At 42.2% G+C, this 22,348-nt stretch overlaps 1 protein-coding gene across 5 annotated transcripts in view; it reads right to left on the bottom strand.

Annotated features, from left to right (window-relative positions):
• LOC129122829 (kalirin-like) overlaps window positions 1-22,348 on the bottom strand; it is a 94,735-nt gene that overhangs the window by 34,985 nt on the left and 37,402 nt on the right. For 2 of the 5 annotated variants that reach the window (XM_077181669.1, XM_054636851.2), the window contains exons 2-14: window positions 20,917-21,200; window positions 20,024-20,128; window positions 16,573-16,668; window positions 14,847-14,977; window positions 11,221-11,287; window positions 9,846-9,949; window positions 8,082-8,151; window positions 7,424-7,510; window positions 6,573-6,665; window positions 5,446-5,496; window positions 5,055-5,132; window positions 4,003-4,188; window positions 804-975 (exon numbers count right to left, since the gene is read on the bottom strand). In XM_077181669.1, coding sequence (XP_077037784.1) covers window positions 804-975; window positions 4,003-4,188; window positions 5,055-5,132; window positions 5,446-5,496; window positions 6,573-6,665; window positions 7,424-7,510; window positions 8,082-8,151; window positions 9,846-9,949; window positions 11,221-11,287; window positions 14,847-14,977; window positions 16,573-16,668; window positions 20,024-20,128; window positions 20,917-21,200 — 1,524 coding nt within the window. The remainder of the gene's footprint in view (window positions 1-803; window positions 976-4,002; window positions 4,189-5,054; window positions 5,133-5,445; window positions 5,497-6,572; window positions 6,666-7,423; window positions 7,511-8,081; window positions 8,152-9,845; window positions 9,950-11,220; window positions 11,288-14,846; window positions 14,978-16,572; window positions 16,669-20,023; window positions 20,129-20,916; window positions 21,201-22,348) is intronic. The other 3 variants (XM_054636852.2, XM_054636854.2, XM_054636853.2) reach the window with 3 other exon arrangements.

Below are 22,348 nucleotides of genomic sequence, written 5' to 3'. Positions count from 1 at the left end.
AAAATTAGCTGTTATGCAATGAATAGTGCAAAGCAATCTTGGAGGCATCCAGAGCTACTTTGCTGCTTCCAAACAAACAAAAGAGACATTATTTTTTTATTCTTTGTCTAGACCTGTTCCCTTCTCTTACCCTTAACCACTCAGGACCAGGAACAAGCTGAAATTGTAATCTGAATTTGATTCCTCTGTATTTTCAAATGACACACTTTTGTTGGTTGTGTGTCTCATTTTTGAGAGGTTTTTTTTTGAAACATAGCTTTAATTTGAAATATTATTTCAGACCACCTCAGATCAATTTTTACAGCAAAGCTGATACCTTGGAAAGGCCCCTTTTCATGCACAGCTCCCATGGTTCCTAGGAGAAACATGCCCTTGCCCTTGTTTCCTTGCTCTTTCCTTTGGTGTTTTTTTTTTTTAATTGAAAGCTGCTGCAGCCCTGCAGAGTGCATGGTGGGGCAGCCTTCATCCCACCTCAAATCCTCAGCTGGTAGCACACAGGGATGTCTAACAGGAGGCTCCTGGGGATAAACCTTGCTCTGAGTAAATGAGACATGCTGTGTAGACACAGTAGCAACCTGGCTTCAGATTTAAAATCTCACTGTACAATGGAAAGCAACAGGTGACAGAGGCCTGCAAACCCCAGCACAAAAGCACCACCCACGGAGGGCCCTGAGGAACATGAGCCCAACTGACACATGCAGAAGTGGCTCAATGATTTTCTCACAGAGGAAACAAGGACATGAAGATTCTAAATCCCATTTAGCATTAAAGTTTGGGAAACAGAGCACAGACCGTGTACGTACCGTTTAGGAAATCGCGCTGTGTGTCCAGGACCTGGTTGATGTCCTGTACCCAAGCTTGTTTAATTTCTGGATTAGCTGCCTGCAAAATGACTCTCTCTGATGTTTCCCGGCTCATTAGAGCAAACTTGCAGGGATCATTATCCACATTTTCTTCAATGATAAGGTAGTTCATCTGAAACAAGCCAAGGTAAGCATTTTACAGGGAGCACGAGCTAACATTACACAATAATCAAAACTATTGTGAAATGTTCCTGAAAGTAATTAAGTGCAGTAACAAACTGTTAGATCATAATAAGAAGAATTTGTCTCATCTAGATATACCCAGATAAATCTAAATCTTAAATATGGTGCTTAATAAAGCTCTGACAGATGTACCAGACATCCACCCGCCTTGTCTTGAATTACAACTTCTATTTTAAGTAACACAGAACCTGAGTGATGTCCTTTAAATTTACTGAAACCCATAAATAGACAAAAATGTTCCTATTAATATGTTAATAAAGTCTATCATTCCTCCAATTTAAATAAGTGTTTATATTTCTTGTCGTCTGATAAGTCTCAGTCATTATAGCATTTTAAAAATGGAATGGACTGTGCACAGGGATATAATGAAAAAAAGAGCAATTCTCCCGTGATGCTCCAACAGATTTTATTTCTAGCAGATTAGAGTCATCTGTGTGTAATCACTTCACTTGACTGTAGTCACAGATACTCTTTCTGGAAATCATATGGATGGGAATTTTGGCTGCTGTCCTGCCCTTGGGAGGCTTCTGTTTTAAGTGTACTCATAACTTTAGCTTTTCCTGAGATACTTAGAGTAGTAAACAAGAATAAGTTGGCATAGCCTCCCAAAAAATCAAGAGAGGGAGTGTCTTCAAAAGCAGACAGACAAAAGCAGACTAAGGCAGTAATGTCCCCTAGAAGAAATCCATCTCTAATTGCTCTGATTATCTGTCAGGGTATGGAAATCCACTCCACATCAGAATACTGTCCAGCATTCAAGTTGCAAGATGGAATTAGCATCTGCCTTTGCTCCTGAGGGTCTCTGTGAAGTTCAGTGACAAAGAGGAACTCCCCTGACATGAGGACATGGAAAGAACAAGGACACACAGGTGAGCATGGACAGTGCTCTTGCTCCTGATCTGAGCTCATTTTCCTCTGGTTGATAGCCAAACCAATCCTGGTATGACTCCAGATAACAGATGTGTAGAGTCCCCTAACCCCCTATTTGTGTCTCAGGGAGGTGCATTCATCAAGGCTTCCACTTTGGTATTTTGAGAGCCTAGAAGGTGTCCAACTGAGCAGTATCTGAGAAGGGATGTGAAATTTCTCAACACTAAGGACCTGATTGTGTAAAAAAGGGTTCTTCGCTAGTGCAGGACAAGATGCTGAAGCTTCTGTCACAGTTTGAGTGTGACAGACCTTGGAGAACAATATCTGGGAGTGCCATCTCTCTGACAGACCAGAACAGCTGCATTTGAAGTCATATGCACTCTTTGCTCTGTGGCTGTGACAGAGGAAAGAAATGGGATCTGTGGTGCTGGCTCAGGTAGAGGCCCCACTGCAAGGTGGGGATGCTCAGGGCCCAGGGAGGCAGGGGAAGGTCATGCTCCTCTCAGAGCCACAGGTCCTCCCTATGGGAAACAGATAAATGCAAAGCACTGAGAAGTTCAAGTGTGGGCTGGGGGGGTGGTGTGAGAGCTGCCAGCACACAAACTCCATGCTGAGGTGGGGGAGACACACATGGAGCCACAGGGGATCCCACACTTGCAGGAGACACTCAACAAGAGAATGAGCTGTTTGCCAAGCAGAAGCAAAGGGGCTGGAAAATTATCATACAAGAATTTTAAACTCAGGCAGTGGGAACAGCATTTCTTTCATAGGCTGTGTAACTAGAAAGGCAACGCATACCCTTGAGGCAAGCTAATTTTATTGACATTAGCAGAGATTTATTTTTCTCTCTTTATCTACAATATACAATTCAGGAATTGTTTCCTGCAGATAAAAGCCTCATTGTTATATATACAATAAACTGAAGTAAAAATGATTCATACTATTTCCATCTCCAATTTTAATAATGATTTAAATCAGCAAAAAAGATAAAATCAAAGCTGATCATCTAAATGAAGATGATTGTTTATTTGTACACTTTGGGTTTTCCCTTTATGGCTTATTATTTGGTTAGAAACTATAAAATACACTGACTTGCAATGGATATAGGCTTTTCAGTAAATGCTGCTGTTTCCATCAGCCAAAAAGACAACCTCATTTCAGTAAATATGCTGTTTACCATCAATTTGTTTAGTTATATATGTTAATATGCATTATTTCAGCTGATAGTGTTCTCTTCTATTTCATATTAATGCACCATTTAAGACTTAGAGCAAACACAATGCATTACCCCATGTCTCTTAACCTGTATCTTTGAAAAGGAAATCAATCAGCTTTGAATGACCCAGAAATTCAAATGAATCAGTGATTTTTCTCTTTCTGCAGGCACAGCAAAGGCTGTTCTACCAGGAGATGTGCAGCACTTATTCACTTTCACTGACCATTTCACAGGTTAACTTTGCATTTGTTAAACAAAGAAGTATTTCCACTGGTTACTTCAGCTTTCAGCTTTTTTAGCCCCAGCCCCATAATCTAGACAGATTATTCAAAACCAAAATGAATTTCTCAAAACTCTCTTTATAGTTTATCTGGTTTGTAATTCCTCACAGCTGTATTTTTAGAATTATGTGTGGTTTTATTTGTCTTTGAAATATTCTTGCAACATCCAAATTTGTACTAAGAGCCCTCACCCAAATTAGGGAGAGTATTTCCAGAAATATCATATTAAAGGCTTGGTACTGACTTATAGTTTGACCTAAAATAACTGTTTGGATACTGTACCTTCATTTACCTTTTATAATCATGCATAAAAGCAACTATTGTAAACGTCCTTTGACTACTGCAGGTTTTGTAGCAATATTTGCTAATTCAGAGCTATGAATGATAGAGGATCTGCTCTGGCTGTGTTCCTTGTAAAAATTACCCAATAAATTTAGACAGCCAGTGGTCTACTTAGAGATGGTCTTAAGCAGCTTCTGATCCACTGAAAGGTAAATGCAAATGTTTTCTGCACATTGCTGTCCCCTAAGACAGGATGAACCTTACATGGCCATCAAACAGACCATGCTTCTCCTTCTGCATTTCTTACCTTTATGCTCTTCTTGAACATGTAGCCTGGTGTTAGAGACCCTTTTCGAAGGAGTTCACTGAAGATAACTATCTGCTCAAAGAGAAACACCCTGCGCTCCTTGGGCCGCGACTGCACCCCGGAATCCTGCTCCGTCACGTAGAAGGTGTCCTGCTGCAGCAGCTTGCCTTGAGCTGTCAGTTTGCCCTGGGAAGCAGACAAGGCAGCAACATTACAAACCCTGACCCACTGTGATCCCACAAGGTGATATGCTCTATTTTATGCAGCCCAAGTTTTCCAGGCAGCCCTGCATTCATGTGAGACACATCATATCCCCTCTGAGTTACCAAAGCAGCGATCCTGACCTCAGCTGAAGACAAACAACATAGGTTTTCCTTGCTCTCACTGCCACTGAGTATATAAAACCAACAGCAAGAGGTCTCAAGCAGACAGTTTTGTACACTTAATTCCAAATCCTGTTCCCATTATGCTGCTGTAGTGCTCCAGCCAAGAGCTCTCCGTCATGCCCTAAGCCAGCAGTCACTGACACAGCACCTCTGAATGTGCAAAGGCCAGTACCTACCTGTTTGCAGTGCATAAGACACTAAGACAAATCTTAATTCATTTTGGAGATAAGACTTCTCCCCAAAGCCTATACTGGCTTATTTACAAGCCACAAGCTGTACCCTGTGGGTTGTAACTCCCAAGTCTCCTCTTGGATGTTGCTGAATTCGTCAGGAGCTCGGCGGGAGCTGTTAACATGTTAATAATGCCAGGTGACCTTACTAATAGGCAGGGCAGATTGGTTCATCACTTATTTTGCTCTGGTAATAGGTATAATAAGTGTCATTAAAGCTTGCAGAAGCTTTTACAGACCTCACATTTTGAAGAAACAATATAAATTGTCACAAGTTTAGAGTGAGAGCTTTGACACCTCACCAAAGCATAGAGCTCAGCATTGCAGAAGAACAAGCCCTAGATAAGTTGCTTGGGTAGATTGTAGAGACAATGATATAAAGAGAAAGTAATTTTCCTTGCCTAGTAATTATTGTAAGAAGAATGCAAATGCATACCTCAAAGCCTTGGAGGCGACCCAGGTTCATCATGTCGTTGCAACGTTTTGGTACAAGGCACATTAATTCCACTGCTTTCTGTTGAGGAAAAGGGATGTTGCATTATTACAAGAGAACCAGAGGGCTCCTGAAAGCACAGTGTCAAATAATGAAGTTCAATAGCACGATTGCTGTGCTCATGGCAAGGCCCTGATGAATAGATGTCTAAAAGAGGATGGTGCAGGACTGAAATGCAGGACTGCACCGTCATCTTTTAGTTCTGATTTATCTAAGAGAAATACCACATTTAGAATACCAGCAGGATCTTCAGCTACTGTCAAAGGAATACTGGGGTTTTCATTTCTCCACACAGAGTCCCATTAGCCCTATTGTCCAGGCCATGAAAAAGTACCTCTATCTCGGAGCACTCCAGACCAGCTTTTTCACTGTACCTCAGGAAGTCCTGGAGAAAGCAGAAAGGTTTGCATTAAGGCACTTCAGGAAAGAGAGAACAAAAGGCACCAGTTTGAAAAGGAAAAAGCATATTCAGCATGTGATTTTCTGAGAAGAAACTAATAGCTAATATTCATAAATTCATCTTCAGAGATTGCTGAATGTCATAACCACTTTAGAAATATGGAAAAGGGGTGTGGATGGTTGTGGAGAAGATCACAGAAAAAAAGGCAAAGCTGGGGTTAGACCTTGGGATTGCTTATTTGGTCCCTGTCTTAAGCCACAAGACCACACAAACACACACATGAAGATTTTTCTTTTCCTTTTGGCATTTTGGGGAACACACTGCTGTGCCTTTGCTAGTGTTCAATTCCCAAACCTGGGCTGATGGCAGCCTGCTGGGGTCTAGCTCAAAAAAGAGGAGAAACCAGCTCAGAGCCCTGGTGCTGCTGGCGATTACAGGGTGGGTTCAGACATGCCTGATTTTAGATATTGGCTTCAGACCCCTCGGGATGAATTTTCAAAAGTGCTGAGTAATTGTCATTACAGATAAGTCACCATAAACCAGAGTGGTCAGGCTCCTTGGGGAAAAAATTGTGGCAAGCTCCCAGAATTTTAAGACGACAGATTATTTTGAAAATAAGTTTCTTCAGCTAATTTGAAGGCAGATATTCAGAAATGGAGGCTATAGCATTTACTAGAAGCATGCCATTCAGCACCTAAGACAGACTTTAGCAGTACACTTGTGTATCTTTGTTCCAATTAAAAAAAAATTGAAAGTTTGCTCTGAAACTTCAGAGGAAGAAAAGTCCTATTTGAAGTGTAGTCTTCTATAAAAAAATTTCAAAAGAAAGTTAAAAAAAAATCTGTTTACTATCCTAAATTACAAACCACTCACACAGATGTGGCCTCCTGCTCTCTGGACACTTTCCACAGGCCTCTGTCACTGCACGCCCAGAGAGCAGACCTCTTTTCTCCTAATTTGATGTATTTATTCCTCAGTTAAGTCTAAGGCTGATTTAAAATAACAGCATCTAATGCAACATGCAGACTAGAGTTAAATCCAAACTGTATTTTTTCACTCACCTTGAGAAGAAGCTGGTATTTAGTTATTCTTTGAATGGGTTTAATCAAAAAGTCACTGATGGTCAGCCGTTGGTTTATTTCCTGCTGAACCTCCTAAAAAAAAGAGGATTAAAAACAATTGCAAACAATCACAGAGTGAGACAGACAACACGATAAAACGTCTCAGCAGAGACTTATTTCCACTGCAAGTTGGTCAGTTCTTAATCTTTTGTTTGCAAGAGGGAATTTCTGAGGATTTAAAGATGTGGCATACCCTATTTAGGCAAGGCCTGGCTAGAAGCTGTGCCCGAGCTGGGAGGCGTTGGGAAGCTCTGGATCCCTCCTGCTCTGAGCTGAGCCAGCAGCCAGCGAGGGCTGAGGGTCACTCTCCCCACTGCAGTGGGGATTAGCTCACCAGTGAGTCCTGCAGAACATCCTTCCCTTGTTAAACAAGCTGCTTTTGCATTGCTATCGAAATGTGTCTAGTCCCAAAGGCTTCTTGAAACAGACAGAGTTACTGGGGATTTATGAGAGGCACCATCCAGCTCCAACAGCTTTTACCTCCCCTGTTGTTTGTACACTACTGATTTAAAAGTCTTGTTTTACTTGGAACAGAAATTAGTGCATTCGTGGTACTCTGAGGGCCACACACAGTTAGTACTGAATTAAATATTTATTAGAAATTCACAATATGAGAATTTGAAAGCAGTTAAATAATTACACTTTCTCCAAACGGCAGAGACCTCAGCACCACGTGCAGTATCAAAATCTTCAGGAGTTTGTTTTAGGCAAAGCCCACAGGTTACAGAACAGTCTCCTTGACCTGGACTCAGAGCTGTGAGCAGTGATAATGTACACTGAGCTGTGCTTACCTCAAAGTAGGCTTCATACTCAGCTACTATATACTCAGAGCGGGGCTTGTTTTGGCAATACACCACGTACATGTGCAATCGCCGCTCCTGTGGAGGCAAGAGGCACAGCACCCAGTGAGATACTGGCTACCCTTCTGCTATTAAAAGGTGGCAGAAAGTTGCTATGATATTCCACTTGGTCTTCCTTATTTTTAGTTTAATCAAAGATTTAGTTTGCTAAAGCAGGAAATAAAATCGGTAACTGGTTCTGTTCACATCTGCACTTAGGCAAGGGGAGCTTTCTGGGTTGTGGCCAGTGAGAGATGTTATACCCAGACTGACAGGTCTGAAATTTCCTCAAGAGTTAAGCTTTGGCTAACATCACATGAACATGTAAATTGTAGCAGTTGGCAAGTACCTGCCATAATTGTATTTTGGCAGATGTCCTTGACCACATCAATTTTGCCCCCCAAAGTAAGTTGTCTGCAAGAAGACAATGATTAATGCCTTTGTGCAATCCAGCTGCCCACTGGAAATGTGTAACTATAGGGAAACTTTATGTTTAAATTCAGTTTAGACACATAAAAGTATGGAGTCAACACAAACAGATGTTTTTGAAAAGGAGCCATCACACCCTAAAGGCAATTGTAGTAGTTATAGGAAACAAAACAAAACTTACATGCTTAATAAAAAGCTGTGCTAAACGCTCAGGTTCTTGAAGACATTTTTCCAGTTCACCCAGGAAAAAGCTAAAAGAAAGGATATGAACACTTCAGAACACTTCTTCAGGTCATCCCAGCAGCAAACTAGTCATCCTTCAGATGTAACAGTGACATTTTAACTCCAGGATTCAATAATTAAAAGGTAAGCTTGGCTTCAGCCCTTAACGGTGGGATTTCATTAGATGAGATCTCAACTCAGAGCTAAAAGCATCAACTTGGCCAAAGCATGCTAGGGAATCTAAATCATTAGATGAGAGCTGTGAAATGTGGAGGTCTTGTTTTGCAAACTGTCTTCTCTTCTTTACTATGACAGTGGTTTCAATTTTCAGAAAGTGCTGATCACTATCTAATTGCAAGAGCTGCTTTTTTCACTGAGAAGTCCCAAAGTAAAACCCTTCCATATACCACAATGCTTGTGAAAACTCAGCTTATGAAAACTCCAGTTTTACCAGGAATTCTCAGTTCCATGAGCAGATTTGGAGCACTGGTCAACATGAAAGAGATTGCTCTATGTTTCCACCTGAATAAATGAATCAACATGATTTTCTGGTGGAGTTATGGTATGTTCTATTTCCCACTGGTTTTAATTTCATAATAAATCACAATATCTAATTCATAATAGTCACAGTAATTCATAAACACCATCTCCATCTTGACTTGCAGCTTCAGGGAGGTCATTCATTCTAGCTCAAATGCCCTTATCAAGAATATTCTGGGATGCCTCTAAGTGAGCTAAAAACTTCAGAAACACTGCTAGATTTTTCTATCTGGTAGGCAAATCCAGACAATCATCCTGTCCACGATCTTCCTCTTTTTCATTTCAGGATTTCAGTCTCAAATGCCTCCACAGATTTGCAACAGTAGCCAGATTTTGTGAGAGGACACGCTTTCTGATCCCAAGAAATCCCAGAACTTCAAAAAAGGATGCAAATTGGACAGATGTCCCAATTAAAAATCTCCATTGCTACCATTAGATACAGCTGCTTCCATAACCCAATCCTCTATAAATGCTACATTCATCTGCATTTAAATAGACTTCTTGACCCAGATATACAGAGCTAAAAATAGGGAATCTTTCCATTTGTGTTACAGAAAACTCCTATCCTCACACTTAATCAAGGAATGGCATTGGTAAACACATTCCATTTTCTGGTACCAACTTAAAGTGAAGCTTTCTCTGACATTTTTTAGTTTGTGATCACAAGGTCATCTGTCAGAACACAAGGACAGGCACAGACCATGGGATGAGCACCTATGGGACACATGACAGGAAGGATACTGTGCTTCCAGGGTGAGGGAAATGTCCAGAGCTGAAGGAAGATCTATCCCAATGCCCATTGCTCCAGTCTGTACATGCATGCTCAAAGTTTAGTTAGTTGGAGCTGCAGAGAATTTCTGAGTGGCAGAATTGAAATGATGACCATACTGTCCATAAGCAAGACATTGTTCACAAAGCTACATGGCAAATGGCCCAGGGCTTGTGTTTCCAGCAGCTTTTCAAAATCTACTTCTAAGGAATGTAGCTCCCAACTCAGAGCTAAAAGCATCAGCTTGGCCAAAGCATGCTAGGGCTTTCTGGTGAGAAGGACCTAGAAGCAATTTGCATTTAATCACCCTTCTAGCCACATACCACTGGTATTGTTAGCCTTTGTGATCCCATCAGCTGCAGGTGAAGATGTTGCTGAGACACATCTTAAAGAGGAACTAAATGAAAAACTTACTCTTTGTGCCAGTCATAGATCTGATGAATATTGCCAAATACAATCTTGTCTTTCCCTTTCATATCTTCAGAAACTCCTTTTTCTTCCATCCTCTTCATGAAGCCCTTTAGGATTAAGGATCACTGATTCAGCAAAGGACTCATTTGAAGGGGGAGCACAATTACACCCTTTTTCTTTTTTAAAGAAGCAAAAGTTTAATGCCAGAATTTTTTTACATTGAAAATGCTGAAAATATCTTTCATACAATTTCAAACCAGAAACCTAAGTAGATACTTTAAATTACACAGTTTGCTTAAAAGAAAACTTTAAATGATCTGTTTAGAGTATCTGCGACACTTACAGAAAACATTATTAGATTTAATTGAAGTGACAAGTGCAATTTTAAGATAAAAGTTAAACAAAGTAGTTTGTCAAGCTCTTGGCTTCTCTGGTAAGAGGAGGAAATCAGACTCTATATAGAGTCTATACAGTCTATGGACTGTATGAAGTTCTTCTGTTCATCACCCTGAGCATCTTGTGGGAGCCAAGCAGTAAGTTTAGAGTCACAAGAACAGGATTCCTCACACCTCCTGAGAGTTTATTTTGTAAGTCTTTGGAGCATGACAGCCCTGTCAGGTTTGCCAGTGGTGCATACATAACACAAATGTTTTCAAGTTTGGAAGCTATTGAAAATCACTGTTAGATAGACTGATAATTCTCTCTGGACCAGTGAATGCCACTAGTGAGTCACATGTCTCCAGTTCTGAGTTCTTGCTGGGAAAAAACCTAAACCCTGCACTGAGTTAGATGTGACAGGTGATCCCTAGGGATCAGCCAAATCTTTGCAAGTTGAAGCTTAAAAAAGAAGACTTGTTTTTAATGCAAAAATCCCTCAAACTCTCTTTTATCTCAGGCTTTTTTGCAAAACAATAATCTACAGGACACACATGCACCTCAACACAGTTCCAGGCCCAGCTTCTGGAAAGGTACTCAGACACAGGACATAAGTCCAGGTGCAAATTCAAGGAAAGTATGTGTTACCATTACCCAGTAGGATGGGAAGAAAAACATTAAATAAGTGGTAGGGTCATAAGTTAATTTTCCACCAATGCCTCCAAAGCTGCATTACAGCAAAAAGAGTTTGTCACAAGTAGGGTAGCCAAGAAAAACCTCTGCACACTGGAATTGAACCTAAAATACAACATTTGCTAGATGGAAACAAAAATAGTTTCCAAAGGCATTTCTTCTTGTTTCTGTCAACATGAGAAGGGGACCATGGAAGCAGACTGCAAAATAAAGCAGTTTGTTTCTCCTGCTGTATTTTTTGTTGTCACTTGTCAGCATGGTGCTTTTTAGTGGGAAAACATTTTGCATAGCAGGGTTTGCTTCAGCTCACCTCCACAACAATTCCCAAGTCTTTGACGTAGTCTTTTTCAGTCTGCACCAGCTCATTTAGGACAAACCTAAATAAAACAGAACACACAAGTATTTGACCATATTCCTTGATGTTACCATTTGCTCCTTTACCACATACAACCTCACCATAAAACCCCATCATCATCCAGATCACATAACACAACTCACCCTTCACTCAGAGCTCAGTGGAATGTAACAGACAAAAACATCACATGTCAGCTCAGAGTAGTTTCAAATCTCTTAACCATTCTTTCCTGCTATCCCCCTTCCCCCCACATCCCAGGATGGTGCAAGAGCAGCAGCACAAACAGCTGCCTGTACCTTAAACTACCCCTCCCTGATCTCCTCTCCCCATCCCCTACACAGCTCCCCTAGAATGATGGACACGTGTCCTGACCCATTTTCCAGCAAGCAGGAGTGGATTCCTCATCCCAGCCCTTCTAGCTTCACCCAAGATTCATCAATTAAGTATCAATCTGGAAGTTTCAAACACTTGGAAAAGAAATCCCCTCTCCTGCCATAGCTAAGAGCTTAATCTTTTGGAGCAGGTAATCTATGTGTGGGTGTCAAGTGTTTTACCTCTGATTTCAGAGCTAATAACCCCAGGTAGGGGAGTTGTCTGATGAAGGCCTTGATGCATGCAAACAACAGCAAGCTAAAAAAAGCCCCTCCTTTGTAACTCAAACTGACTAATCACATAATGTTCTTTTGAGGATAATTAAAAAAAGTTACAGCTTGCTGCAGACTTTGTCTCTCAATTATGCCAATACATAGATTTGGCATATGACAAATAAACTCCATCTGTCCTCAAGTTTGGTATGGCAGTAACAAGGCTAACAAGACAGAGGAGTGCTTTCATGTCTGATATTGCTCTGTCCACATCAAACACCAGACTGACCCACTTGAAGTGATAGGGCTGGGGGCTAACAGTGCTAAGATAAAGCCTGGGAGGAAAAATCCAACCATACTGGCATTGCAAGGAGAGACTTAGTTATGAGAGGCTACTGAGAAAATAAATCCTGCTCCTGCTGTGCTTGCAACGTGTTCCTTGCTCAGACAAAGCAGAGGCAATACTTTGGCCATGTGGCAGAAAAAAGTCAAACAGCTTCTTGTTGGTCTGAGAGTGAAATCCAGCCCCCTTGGCAGCAGGCAGGGCTGGCAGCAGCCACACCAGACCCTTGTGCTCTCTGGAGCACCGTGCCAAGTTGTGCCTGGGCAGCAAACACGTGTGAGGCAAGAGCTGCTCCCAGAGAACATGGCCTGAGCAGGCGTGTGCTGCACAGCCCCTCGGGCTGCCTGACTCACTGTGCCCTTGGGACAGGCTCCACTGTCCCCTCTGCCCAGAGAGGAAGGCCAGGAGGGGACCTTGCAGCTGGCACCACCCCTGTTTGCACTGCTCCCAACAGGCACAGAGAGCTGCGGAGGGAACGGGAGAACCTCTCCCACTACAAGGTTACTGCAAGGATCACCCTGCCAAGTTCTGCTCTAAAAATGAAGCAGCAGGTACTTCTAGTATATAACACTGCAGGACATGCAGGCAGGTGTGTGTTTATTAAAAATCAGGTTTCTGGTGTACAGACAAAACCTGCCAATTCACACCTCTACTATGATTCAGGGTCTGCACCTCCACTGCTTACTTTAAATTCAGTTCCTCTCTTCCCAACAAGCAGGAAAATCAGCCTTGACCATCTCTACAAAGATTCTCTGAAGCCTATCTGATGCAGCACCTTAGAGGTACTCCCAAATTTAAGGTTTCTAAGTTGCACGTAGGCAAAAATTCAAGTTCACTCGTTTCCTGCTCTGATAACAGGGAGCAAGGGCAGGGAGCTATTTGCAAAGTGCCCTGGTCACCAGCAGGTATTGACTACACAGCTGTATTTAAACTGACAGGAACAGGATATCTGACTGAGTCTGAATAGCTGGATATCTTGGAAACTCTGTATTAGACCTATACTGAACAATGACACTCAATAAGACTATTGTCCTACTCCTCACAGAAATGCAGCAATCAAGCCTGATGGAATAAGGAGCTTCCTCACACCAGGCTAACTACTGGGTGTGCAGCCAGGAACAGAGGACATTGCTGCCCATGCCTGTGCAAGGGTTCAGCTGCTGTTTTGTGGGGATTGGAGGGTCACAGCTCGAGCTGGGAGATCAGCTGCCTCACATGACTATGGAATTAAACCCAGCAAGCTGCAGGGACACAGAACACAGACACAAAGGAGCTGGAGGGGAGACAGATGTCTTGTGCTGAAAGTAACTAGCAGGTGCTCCTAAACATCCTGGTGTTTAGGAATTCTGGCAGCTACTAATTGCCCATAATGGGCTGCCAGTTCCCTGCCAGAAGCGTTCCTGTAGCTGAGCATACAGTGGCAGAGGTCTCTGAACTAAAACTGCAACCTGCACTTAGCTGCCAGCTACCCAATTAATGAATTGCTACCAGAGGAACTCCAGATCCTGCAATACTGAGGAGTCTCTAGGAGACAGTCATGGGCAGAGGTTCCCTGCAGGAAGGCTGAGAGCTGCCTTGTAGGAAACTTCTGCCATTCAGAAACACATCCAGGACTGTCATGTCCTTGTCTGCTGCTGGGAGTTGCTCCAGTCCCTCACTGTATCCCTTCTCTGGTTTCCTGAAACAAACTGCAGAAGCAAATGATGGCTTTCACAGACCTGTGACACTTTGCTCCTACTTCATCTTCTACTCTTAACCACCTCCTTGTTCTTCCTCACCTGGCACCTCTCCCAAATGGGGTGCTCTTCTTCCACCTCTGACCTTACCACACTCCCATGAGAGCTGTATGGAACATCACTTTTCTCCTCAATCTACCATTTGATTAGATCATTGCAGTTGCTGTTGTTAGTGTAAGAGGTGATACAAAGAAAACAGCCACCTCAGCTTTCTTTCATGTAATTGTTGATCCTGTTGCTCAAATTCTCTGTGTTCTTCAGCTGAACACACATTTAAGAAATGCTTTAATCATTATAGGCTTTGAAGGAAAAATCATTATTTTTCATAAATTTAAGGGGGTGTACAGCTAATTTTAAAAAACAACTTTCACGAGCTGTCACCACTTCTTTTTTCTCCCATTACCATGAACATGGGAGTTTCCCAAATGGAACTTTCTTTGCAGTGGCATGTTTCCACCACATGCATCAGATGCATCTGAATCTTGTCCCTTCCTTTGCTAATAATAAGGGCAAAAAATATCTCTTTCAAAAAATCCTAGGGAGATTTTTCTTTTTCTCAAAGGTAGCTAATAAGGTCAACCACACATCCCCCCTCTGAGAGCTGATTTCACCTCTGGCAATGCTGTAATTACCAATGCAAACATCTCAGTAATACCTGTTGAGCTCTTCAGAGGCTTTTACAGCAATAGATATTTGCTATCTGGTGCAAAAGCTGTACATTTTAGAATGATGATGAACTTACTGTGTGTGGAAGTGCTTTTATGAAGTGTTTTTACACGTTAAGAAAAACAGGAATCAAGCAGAACACGGTTTTACTCCCAGTTCCATGGTCATTCACTGACTACAAAGTACTCCCGGAGTGCTGCTGTGTGTCCTCCTGGGGTACATATTTTGGAAAGAACCAGTAACACAACTTACATCCTGCCTCTCATTGCTTTGGCTTTTTGTTCCTCTTCAAGGTTGCGTGGGGGAGTTGAAGGCGTCATTCCTTCATTCAAGCAGCCAGTGGCATCTTTTAAGCCTCCTCGGTAAGATCCTCCTTCAAGGGTCTAAAAAAACCCCAAAGAACAATAGAATAAAAATAAACATTCTCCTTGAACTTCAGCATCAGTATTCAAGTCAGTTCTGCAACCAACACTACAAAGTATTCAGAAATACTCTCTTGCAGAATTTCATAACCAAACTAGTTTTAGGTTGATGTAGGACTCCACAAAAAAAAGTGGAGTTGTCATCCTCTTGTTAGAAGGTAGAAAAAGACGTTCCAGTAGATCTGAGAAAAAAAACTTCTTCCAAGTTATTTCAAATCAACCTGGAAATATCCTGATGTCTCAATCAGGACCATTGTTAGGCTACATGTGGTTAAAAGCTCCTCTGCCAAAAGCTGGATGAGGGATTCTTGTAGTAAAATAAAACATGAAATAGGAATAGATGGACACATAGTAAGGTTCCACAATAATAAATGTTTGCCTCAAATCCCTTGAAAGTAGTTGTAATAGTCTAATAGACTGCATGTGGGGGAGAGAAAATAAAATATCATCAAAAAAATATGTCTGACTGGATTAATGAAATACTTTTCAGTTTGTTAGTCCCTCAATGGAATAAAACTATTTTAAGTGAATTTTCTGGGAATAGTCTTCTTGGTTTCCCATGCCACAAAGAGCTCCTTTACCACTCATGCCTTATCAAGCACGCTGTAAACACTGACTCTTTCATGTACCGCATCTCAAACTGAGAAAATACCAAAGTCTTCTGAAATTATTCACTAGGTAAAGATGCTTGCTCAGAGTTTCAGTAATTTAATGATCACTGTGGGGATTTTTAGATTTTTTTTTTACTCTCTTCATCATTCCAGTAGATGTAAGGAAATGAACCTTTGTAGGCTCATCATATCCCTGCTTGTTAATTATGTTGAACTTGTTAAATAAAGCATTTAGCTAATTTTAGAGGTCCTGGGACATGTAGAAAAAGGTGTAGCTTTGATATTAACATTTTTGAACTGCACTGGGAAAACTTAAAAGGAGCCAAGATATGACACAGGATTTACTCCTTGTCCACCAGACATGGGGATCAGACAGTGAGAACACACGATATGAAATTTTTGAACAAATTAATCCCAGAGCATTTTTATTGCTTATTCCACTCCCTGCAAGAAAGAGTTGACAAGGCAGATTAAAAGTGACACATGAATCTTTGTAAAATTAAAGCACAGCTGTGATACTTCAAGCAGTTCTACTCTTTAGAGAGTCTTTTCATCAAAACCAGAACACCAAACAAATTCACGTTGGGTAGTAAAACCCCTGTGCCTCAGAACACACTTTAAAACAAACAAAACATCCCACTGTGTAAAATATTTGAATACTAACAAGACCCCAGACACTGTAGAGTACAGTATCTCATGCTCTGCAAAGCCCACTCCAGAAGTGACTTTTGACCATGCAGTGCAGAGCCTATGTGAGATGCAGGCTTCATCTCACAGGGGAGCAAAATATTGGACACTACTGGGAAGCAGAGCACACAGGGTTAATAAAAGCAGAGCAGATGAAGGTAGAAAGCAAGGAAACCAGAACAAGAGGAAGCCTTTAAAGCCCTTCCTTAGATCACACTGGGCCTGTTGTGTACACAGTTTTCACAACACTAAACTTACCAGCTTAGTTTTGACCAACTTTTCTATTGCACTGACAAGATCCGCAGCAGTTGGGACATCGGAGGAGCTCTGTCGAGCAGCTAGCAAAGAAGAGGACTGCAAGACACCAGGTGGCAAAGGAAAAGCAAGTTAGCAGGATGAGAAGGGAGAAGGAAACCAGGTGGTCAGTGAAGAAGCTTCTGAGACAGGAGAAGGAACGTGGAAGGGGAGCTGGAGGGCGAGAGGAACGCATGCAGGTCAGGTGAGCGAGTGCTGCTGTGTCAGACAAGCATGGAATTGCCATCCACTTCTGGCTGCACATCTCCCTGCAGCAGCTCCAGGACTGGAACCAGGGAACAGCATCAAAGAACTGAAGTTCATTTACAAACAGGTTACAATTCTCTTAAAGTTGGTTCCTCATTCTAAGGCCATCTGCAGTCTTACAGGCTCCAGAAAATTGATTTTCTTACTGCAAATGTAAGAAATTACCCCCTCCCCCATACATGCATATTTGATAAAAGCAGTTAAGCACAAGGTACATATGGCATCTCAGGCAGTAGGGGAGGGAGGCGGGGGGAACAAATCAGCCCCCATCCTTTCCTCAGAGATCAATTGCAACTTAAGATGACATCTTCCACTCATGCAATTTCAGTCACCTAAAACTCTTCTGTCCCCTCTCTGCAACCACTGGAGGCAAAACACCCTTACACGCCCCACCCCTCCTGGGTACCTGGCACAGGAGGGCAGAAAAACTATGTTTTAGTTTAAGGTTTTTGCTCTACAAGGGCAAAATCACCCCTTGATTGCTGTCCTAAGAAATCTCAGTATGAACACCCAAACCCACTTGATAGCTATGGGAATTGGGATTTATTAGCTCACCTGCATATACATTTCTTCCTGACTGAAACTAAAGCCCTGACTAAAACCACAAGCCCTTGGACAACCTCCTTTTGTTGTCAGGCTGACACAGACTAAAGCATGGCTAAATTTTTATAAATCATGAAGAAGCTTATTCATCCCTCAGCTGCTTAATGAAAGTATTGTGGAGGGCAGCTATTTCAGTGAAGTCACTGTGCAGGTGCCAGCAAACACCCATCTGAGATTCAGCAGTGCTGGGGAGGGAGATGGGGAATGGGATGGCAGGAATTAGGCAGCTGGCCACCCTTTTTCAGCAGCCCTTTGGGGAGGCTGCTCCTGTTGAGTGACACATGCCCAGTACAAGGAAAAAAAAAAGCAAAGGAGATTAATCCTAACCAGAAGCCTTGTGACAGAACAGAAACATGAACACACTGCTACTCATCAAGTTGTCTTTCACAAATGATACATCTAATCAACAGTTCTAATTGCAACAACAACAAAAACTACAGGTAATCAGGCTGGTAATTGAGGAATTAGGCTGGTAATGAGGAATCTCATACTAATGTAAAAACTCAGCCCGCCTGTTTCACCTGCAATGCAGACGGATGTGTCTAGGAAAAAAAAAAAAAGACTGAAAATAAGGACTTTGAAGAGATACTGGACAAATACATTGATGATAAGTGCCAAACACAGCCATTCTAGCAGGAGGAGTCCAATTTTTGGAGGCATTAAACAGCTGTTGCTGTCACTTATTTTAACTGAAATTGCTCAATATCTCTGAAAAGTAAATAACTGCAGGATTCTGAAGGAAGCATGAAAATATTTGCTGCCTACAAGAATTCCAGGGTTAAATAAAACTTCTGTGATCGACAAGAGTCTGCTTTGAGTGAGGAAAATAGAAATACGGTATTTCCATTCTTCAGGAACCAAATTATGAATTTCTAATACGAAAAGATCTCGCAATGTGTCTTTATGAAAAGAGCCTCCAGGAGCAGTGAGGCACAATTACTGCTGCCTGGCAGATGGACTCAGGGAAAAAGTGTCACCTCCCATACATGCAGACATCTCCTACCTACCACAGCTACTGCCCCACACTGCTGCTGCTGGTCCAGCCTAAGCCCGTGCCTGTAAGCACAGAGGGAGGACATGAGCAGGACACTGTGCTCAAATCAACACCATTAAAGAGCTTTCAGCTCCAGCATGGCTCAAACATTGCTAATATGGTGCTCCTGTGCCAGGAAATTCAGGACCCTATGGGCTTAAGTTTTTTACCCCTCTGTGAAAAGGTTGAATAGGGCAAGAAAAACAAGAGGATAAAAAAGGGGGTTCAGATGCATCTTGCTCTATTTAATTTTCTGTTTTAGGAGTGGGTGAAGAAAAAGGATGCCAAAACACTCTGTAAAGCTCAGACATCTGAAGCAGAAAACAGCTTAGTTCCATGACATTTATGCTGTCAGAAACATATTTAAGAAATCCTGAAATCACATGGCATGTTGGACACCAAAAAGAGTGACCTGAGCTGCAGCACTTCTGTTTTTCTTAAAAAAAAAAACCCCAACAAAATAAAACCATCTCCCCAAAACCAAAAAGCAAACTAAGCCCCAAACATTTAGCTAAATACCATGGGGAACAAGGCAGGAGCAATTGTGCTGGGCATGGATCCACCAGGGCTCTGCTCTGCTGACCTTTCGCCTCTGCCCTCACCAGAGAGCCATGAGCACACAGAGCGCTCCGAGGGCAGGAGTCCACAGCTCCAGCTGCTTCCTTCTGCTCCTGCTGCCACCACAATGTCATAACATTTCCTGACAGATTAGCAGCAAGCCCCCAAATCCTTTACTCCATCACTCTGCTCCTTGAGTCCCAGAAATATTTACATCCTCCTCTCTCTGTATTTCCAAACTTCGGCTTGAACCTTCCCCAAGAACATTCTGGGTTGTTTTGGTTTTTCTTTCCTGACAATTTATTAATCTCCCCTATCCTTGCCTCTTTGCCTGCAGCAATTACAATCAGAGGACAGCAATACAGAATGGCAGTGCTAAAAACAGATGCCAGCAGGAAAGCAGGAAACTGAAAAACAGGAGGATGGTTTTCTACAAGGGAGATGACAGCACCAGGAAAGGCTGGGGGGACATGTACAGACAGAACTGGCTCTGAATGCAAACCACTGTCTCAGCCACATTCACAGGCTCTCACCCTGAGTCCAGCATAGGACTTTGCAAGCCACAGGGCCAGTTACCACAGCAAATCCTGACTTAATGTCAGAGAACTATCACCACCAGCATGGTGCCACCAAGCACCATTTCCACTGCTACAGCCAGACACCAGCAGCACTTTTCAAACACACGTAGCAAACACAAATTATTGATCTGAAGGGAGTTTCTGCCCACACACAGCACAGCACACCATCCACCTGCCATGAAACAGGGCTAAATTGCTTATCTAGCACTGTTTGTAAATTCACTTGGAAAAAGGTATTAGATTATGATTTGTACACAGGAGACTCTTATAACCACAAGTCTAGGCCCTTGATACCAGGAGACCACTAGAAACCACTGTGATATAGCTATGCAAGAAATGCACTCAAACAGAAAAACTCTAGTAAGGGAGGCCTTACCATATCATCTTGGGTTGGATCATTGTCAAAAATCTTCATGGGAGGAGGAAGAGGAGTGTGAGACTCTTCATCTGCTTCGTCTTCTCCCCAACCTTTCTTGCTCTTCTGAAGAAAAGTTAAATACAATTAGAAACAGGGACAGGATCCTTTTATCTTTTCAGTTCAGTATCGTGTTGGAAGGAGGGAATTACAGGTAATGGAAGAGAAGCAGTAAAGACATAAGGTTTTGCTGGTTAATCCTCGTACATTCTAAGGCTTACAGAAATACAGTTTATAGGTCATTCATACAGCTAAGGCAACTACATCTGTCTGTGTGCTGACAGAATAGTAGTTTTTTAATTTAAATAAAAATGGTTTAATGTACATTTTTAAAAATGTGTTCCTCTTATTTGAGTTCAGTTAGTACCTTCTGCATTTTTGGCTTTTAATTCCTCATTCACTTTATCAGGAAAGTGCCATTCTGGTGGAGAACATGCCTGCAGAAAAACTGCAGGTACAGCTACACAGCAGATTGAACAGAAACATGGCTATTTCTCAGAGTATTTTCATTCAATAAGGAATTATACTGCCATGGTAGCATAAAGGGGATATGAACCTCAGCAGAAACTGTTAACAGCTGCTCAAGAATAACTTCATTTCTGTCCATGGCAGCTTTCTAGTAGGCTATTAAAAAACTTAATCAAAGGACAACAATATATGCAAACTGTGAAGCACTATTCCTTATACATTCCAGTTCTCTTTGGATGATAAAGCTGTTTGCACCGATGCAATTTCATGTATGATTCGCTGCTCCCTGCAGACCCTAAGGGAGCTGCATTTACTCAAGCATGACTCACACCCCACGGAGGAGATGGTATTTCCCGTAACAAACACCAACAAACACCGGCACACACCTCATCTGCGCTGTCTCCCTGAGGAGTGGTTTCATCTCCAGTCTTTGGTGAGCCGAGGTCAAAGCTCTTCCTGCCATCCCGCACCTTTTTCTGTTTCTTGATGTGGCTCTCGGTCTTGCCGCTGTTCAGGCGGCGCACGGGGCTGGTCAACCATTTCTTCAGGGTGTTGGTCGAGCGCTTGGGGCCCGGAGAGCTCTGGATGGAGTTGAGGGATGGCTGAGGCTGTAGGTTGGCCACGGAGTCAGACTTGCCCCCGTTGTCGTTGGCAGAGACTGAGTACGCGTCTGCAAGGAGACGGCGCAGGTGAGACCTCATCCCAGCAGCCCTCTGCTCCCGCGGCACCCAGCACCACAGTACTGCCTGCCTTGGGGAAAGGCTTCGTGACCTATGGACTTTATGCAAACTTTATTGCACGCCAGAGAGAGGAATATGCCCTGCAATGGGCATTTCCCACAATCTCACACGCCTCCCTCATTTCCTACCACGCTATCTGTCCTTATGAAAGATCGCAGACAGCGGAGGTTTTTATATGCAGGGTATTATTCAGGTTTTTTTATGGAAGCCTGATTTTCATGCTAAGTGCTGAATTTCTCAGCTTCTTCCTACAATTTCATTGTGAATTGCCAGGAAGAAAATAAGCACAAAAAAAGAGACCTACTACAGGAGACCTGACAGCCACCAACACATTGTCAGGTTCCATAATTGTTTCTCAGCTGTTTCCCGACCCCAATGACATGATTTAGTTAGACTACTTATTAACTTTGAAGCACCTTAAAATTATCTCCTTTGCCTTTGAAAGCAATCTGCCAGAAGAGTTCACAAATTCGCTAGAACTAAGAAACTGGAATTAGAAAAGGTGACAAACTGTTCAAACCAAAGGAAACTCTCAATAAGGTTTAAAATTAAAAAATAGTTTCATTATACGGAAGCAGGAGGTTCTGCTGAACTGCATCCAACCTCAGTTACTGATACACATGTTCAGACTGGCACCTTAGAAAGGGCTGCAACCTTCCTTACTCCCCCCAAATGCAACAGACCAAAGATGTGCCAATGTCAGTGAGGCTTTAAAACCAAAACAAACAAGTTGCTCAAAGATTTCCCAATTGCCCTTCAGGAATAAGTGCTCTGCTTTCAATTTTCTGAAACCATGTTAAGGCAACTCCCTCCCCTCCCTATTAGGGTCTCAGATGTTTAATCCCCACACAGTTTAAGATGAAGATGTTTTACAAAATTCAGACACTGTGACACTCCTTTAAGAAGCATCTCAGGCTGTACATCATAAAAGAGCCAACTAATGTGATTAAACATTTTTACATTGTTATCTCTGAATCTTTTATCTGTCCCAGCAGAAACCAAAATCCTAAGTTACAACACATGAAAATAAACTGCTGCACCCAGATATTCTCAGTTCAGCAATAAATACCACTAGAGA

The sequence above is a fragment of the Agelaius phoeniceus genome, chromosome 7, assembly GCF_051311805.1.
Source record: "Agelaius phoeniceus isolate bAgePho1 chromosome 7, bAgePho1.hap1, whole genome shotgun sequence".
Classification (NCBI taxonomy): domain Eukaryota; kingdom Metazoa; phylum Chordata; class Aves; order Passeriformes; family Icteridae; genus Agelaius; species Agelaius phoeniceus.
Note: the sequence above shows the minus strand (reverse complement) of the source record. Positions and strands in the feature narration are given on the sequence as shown.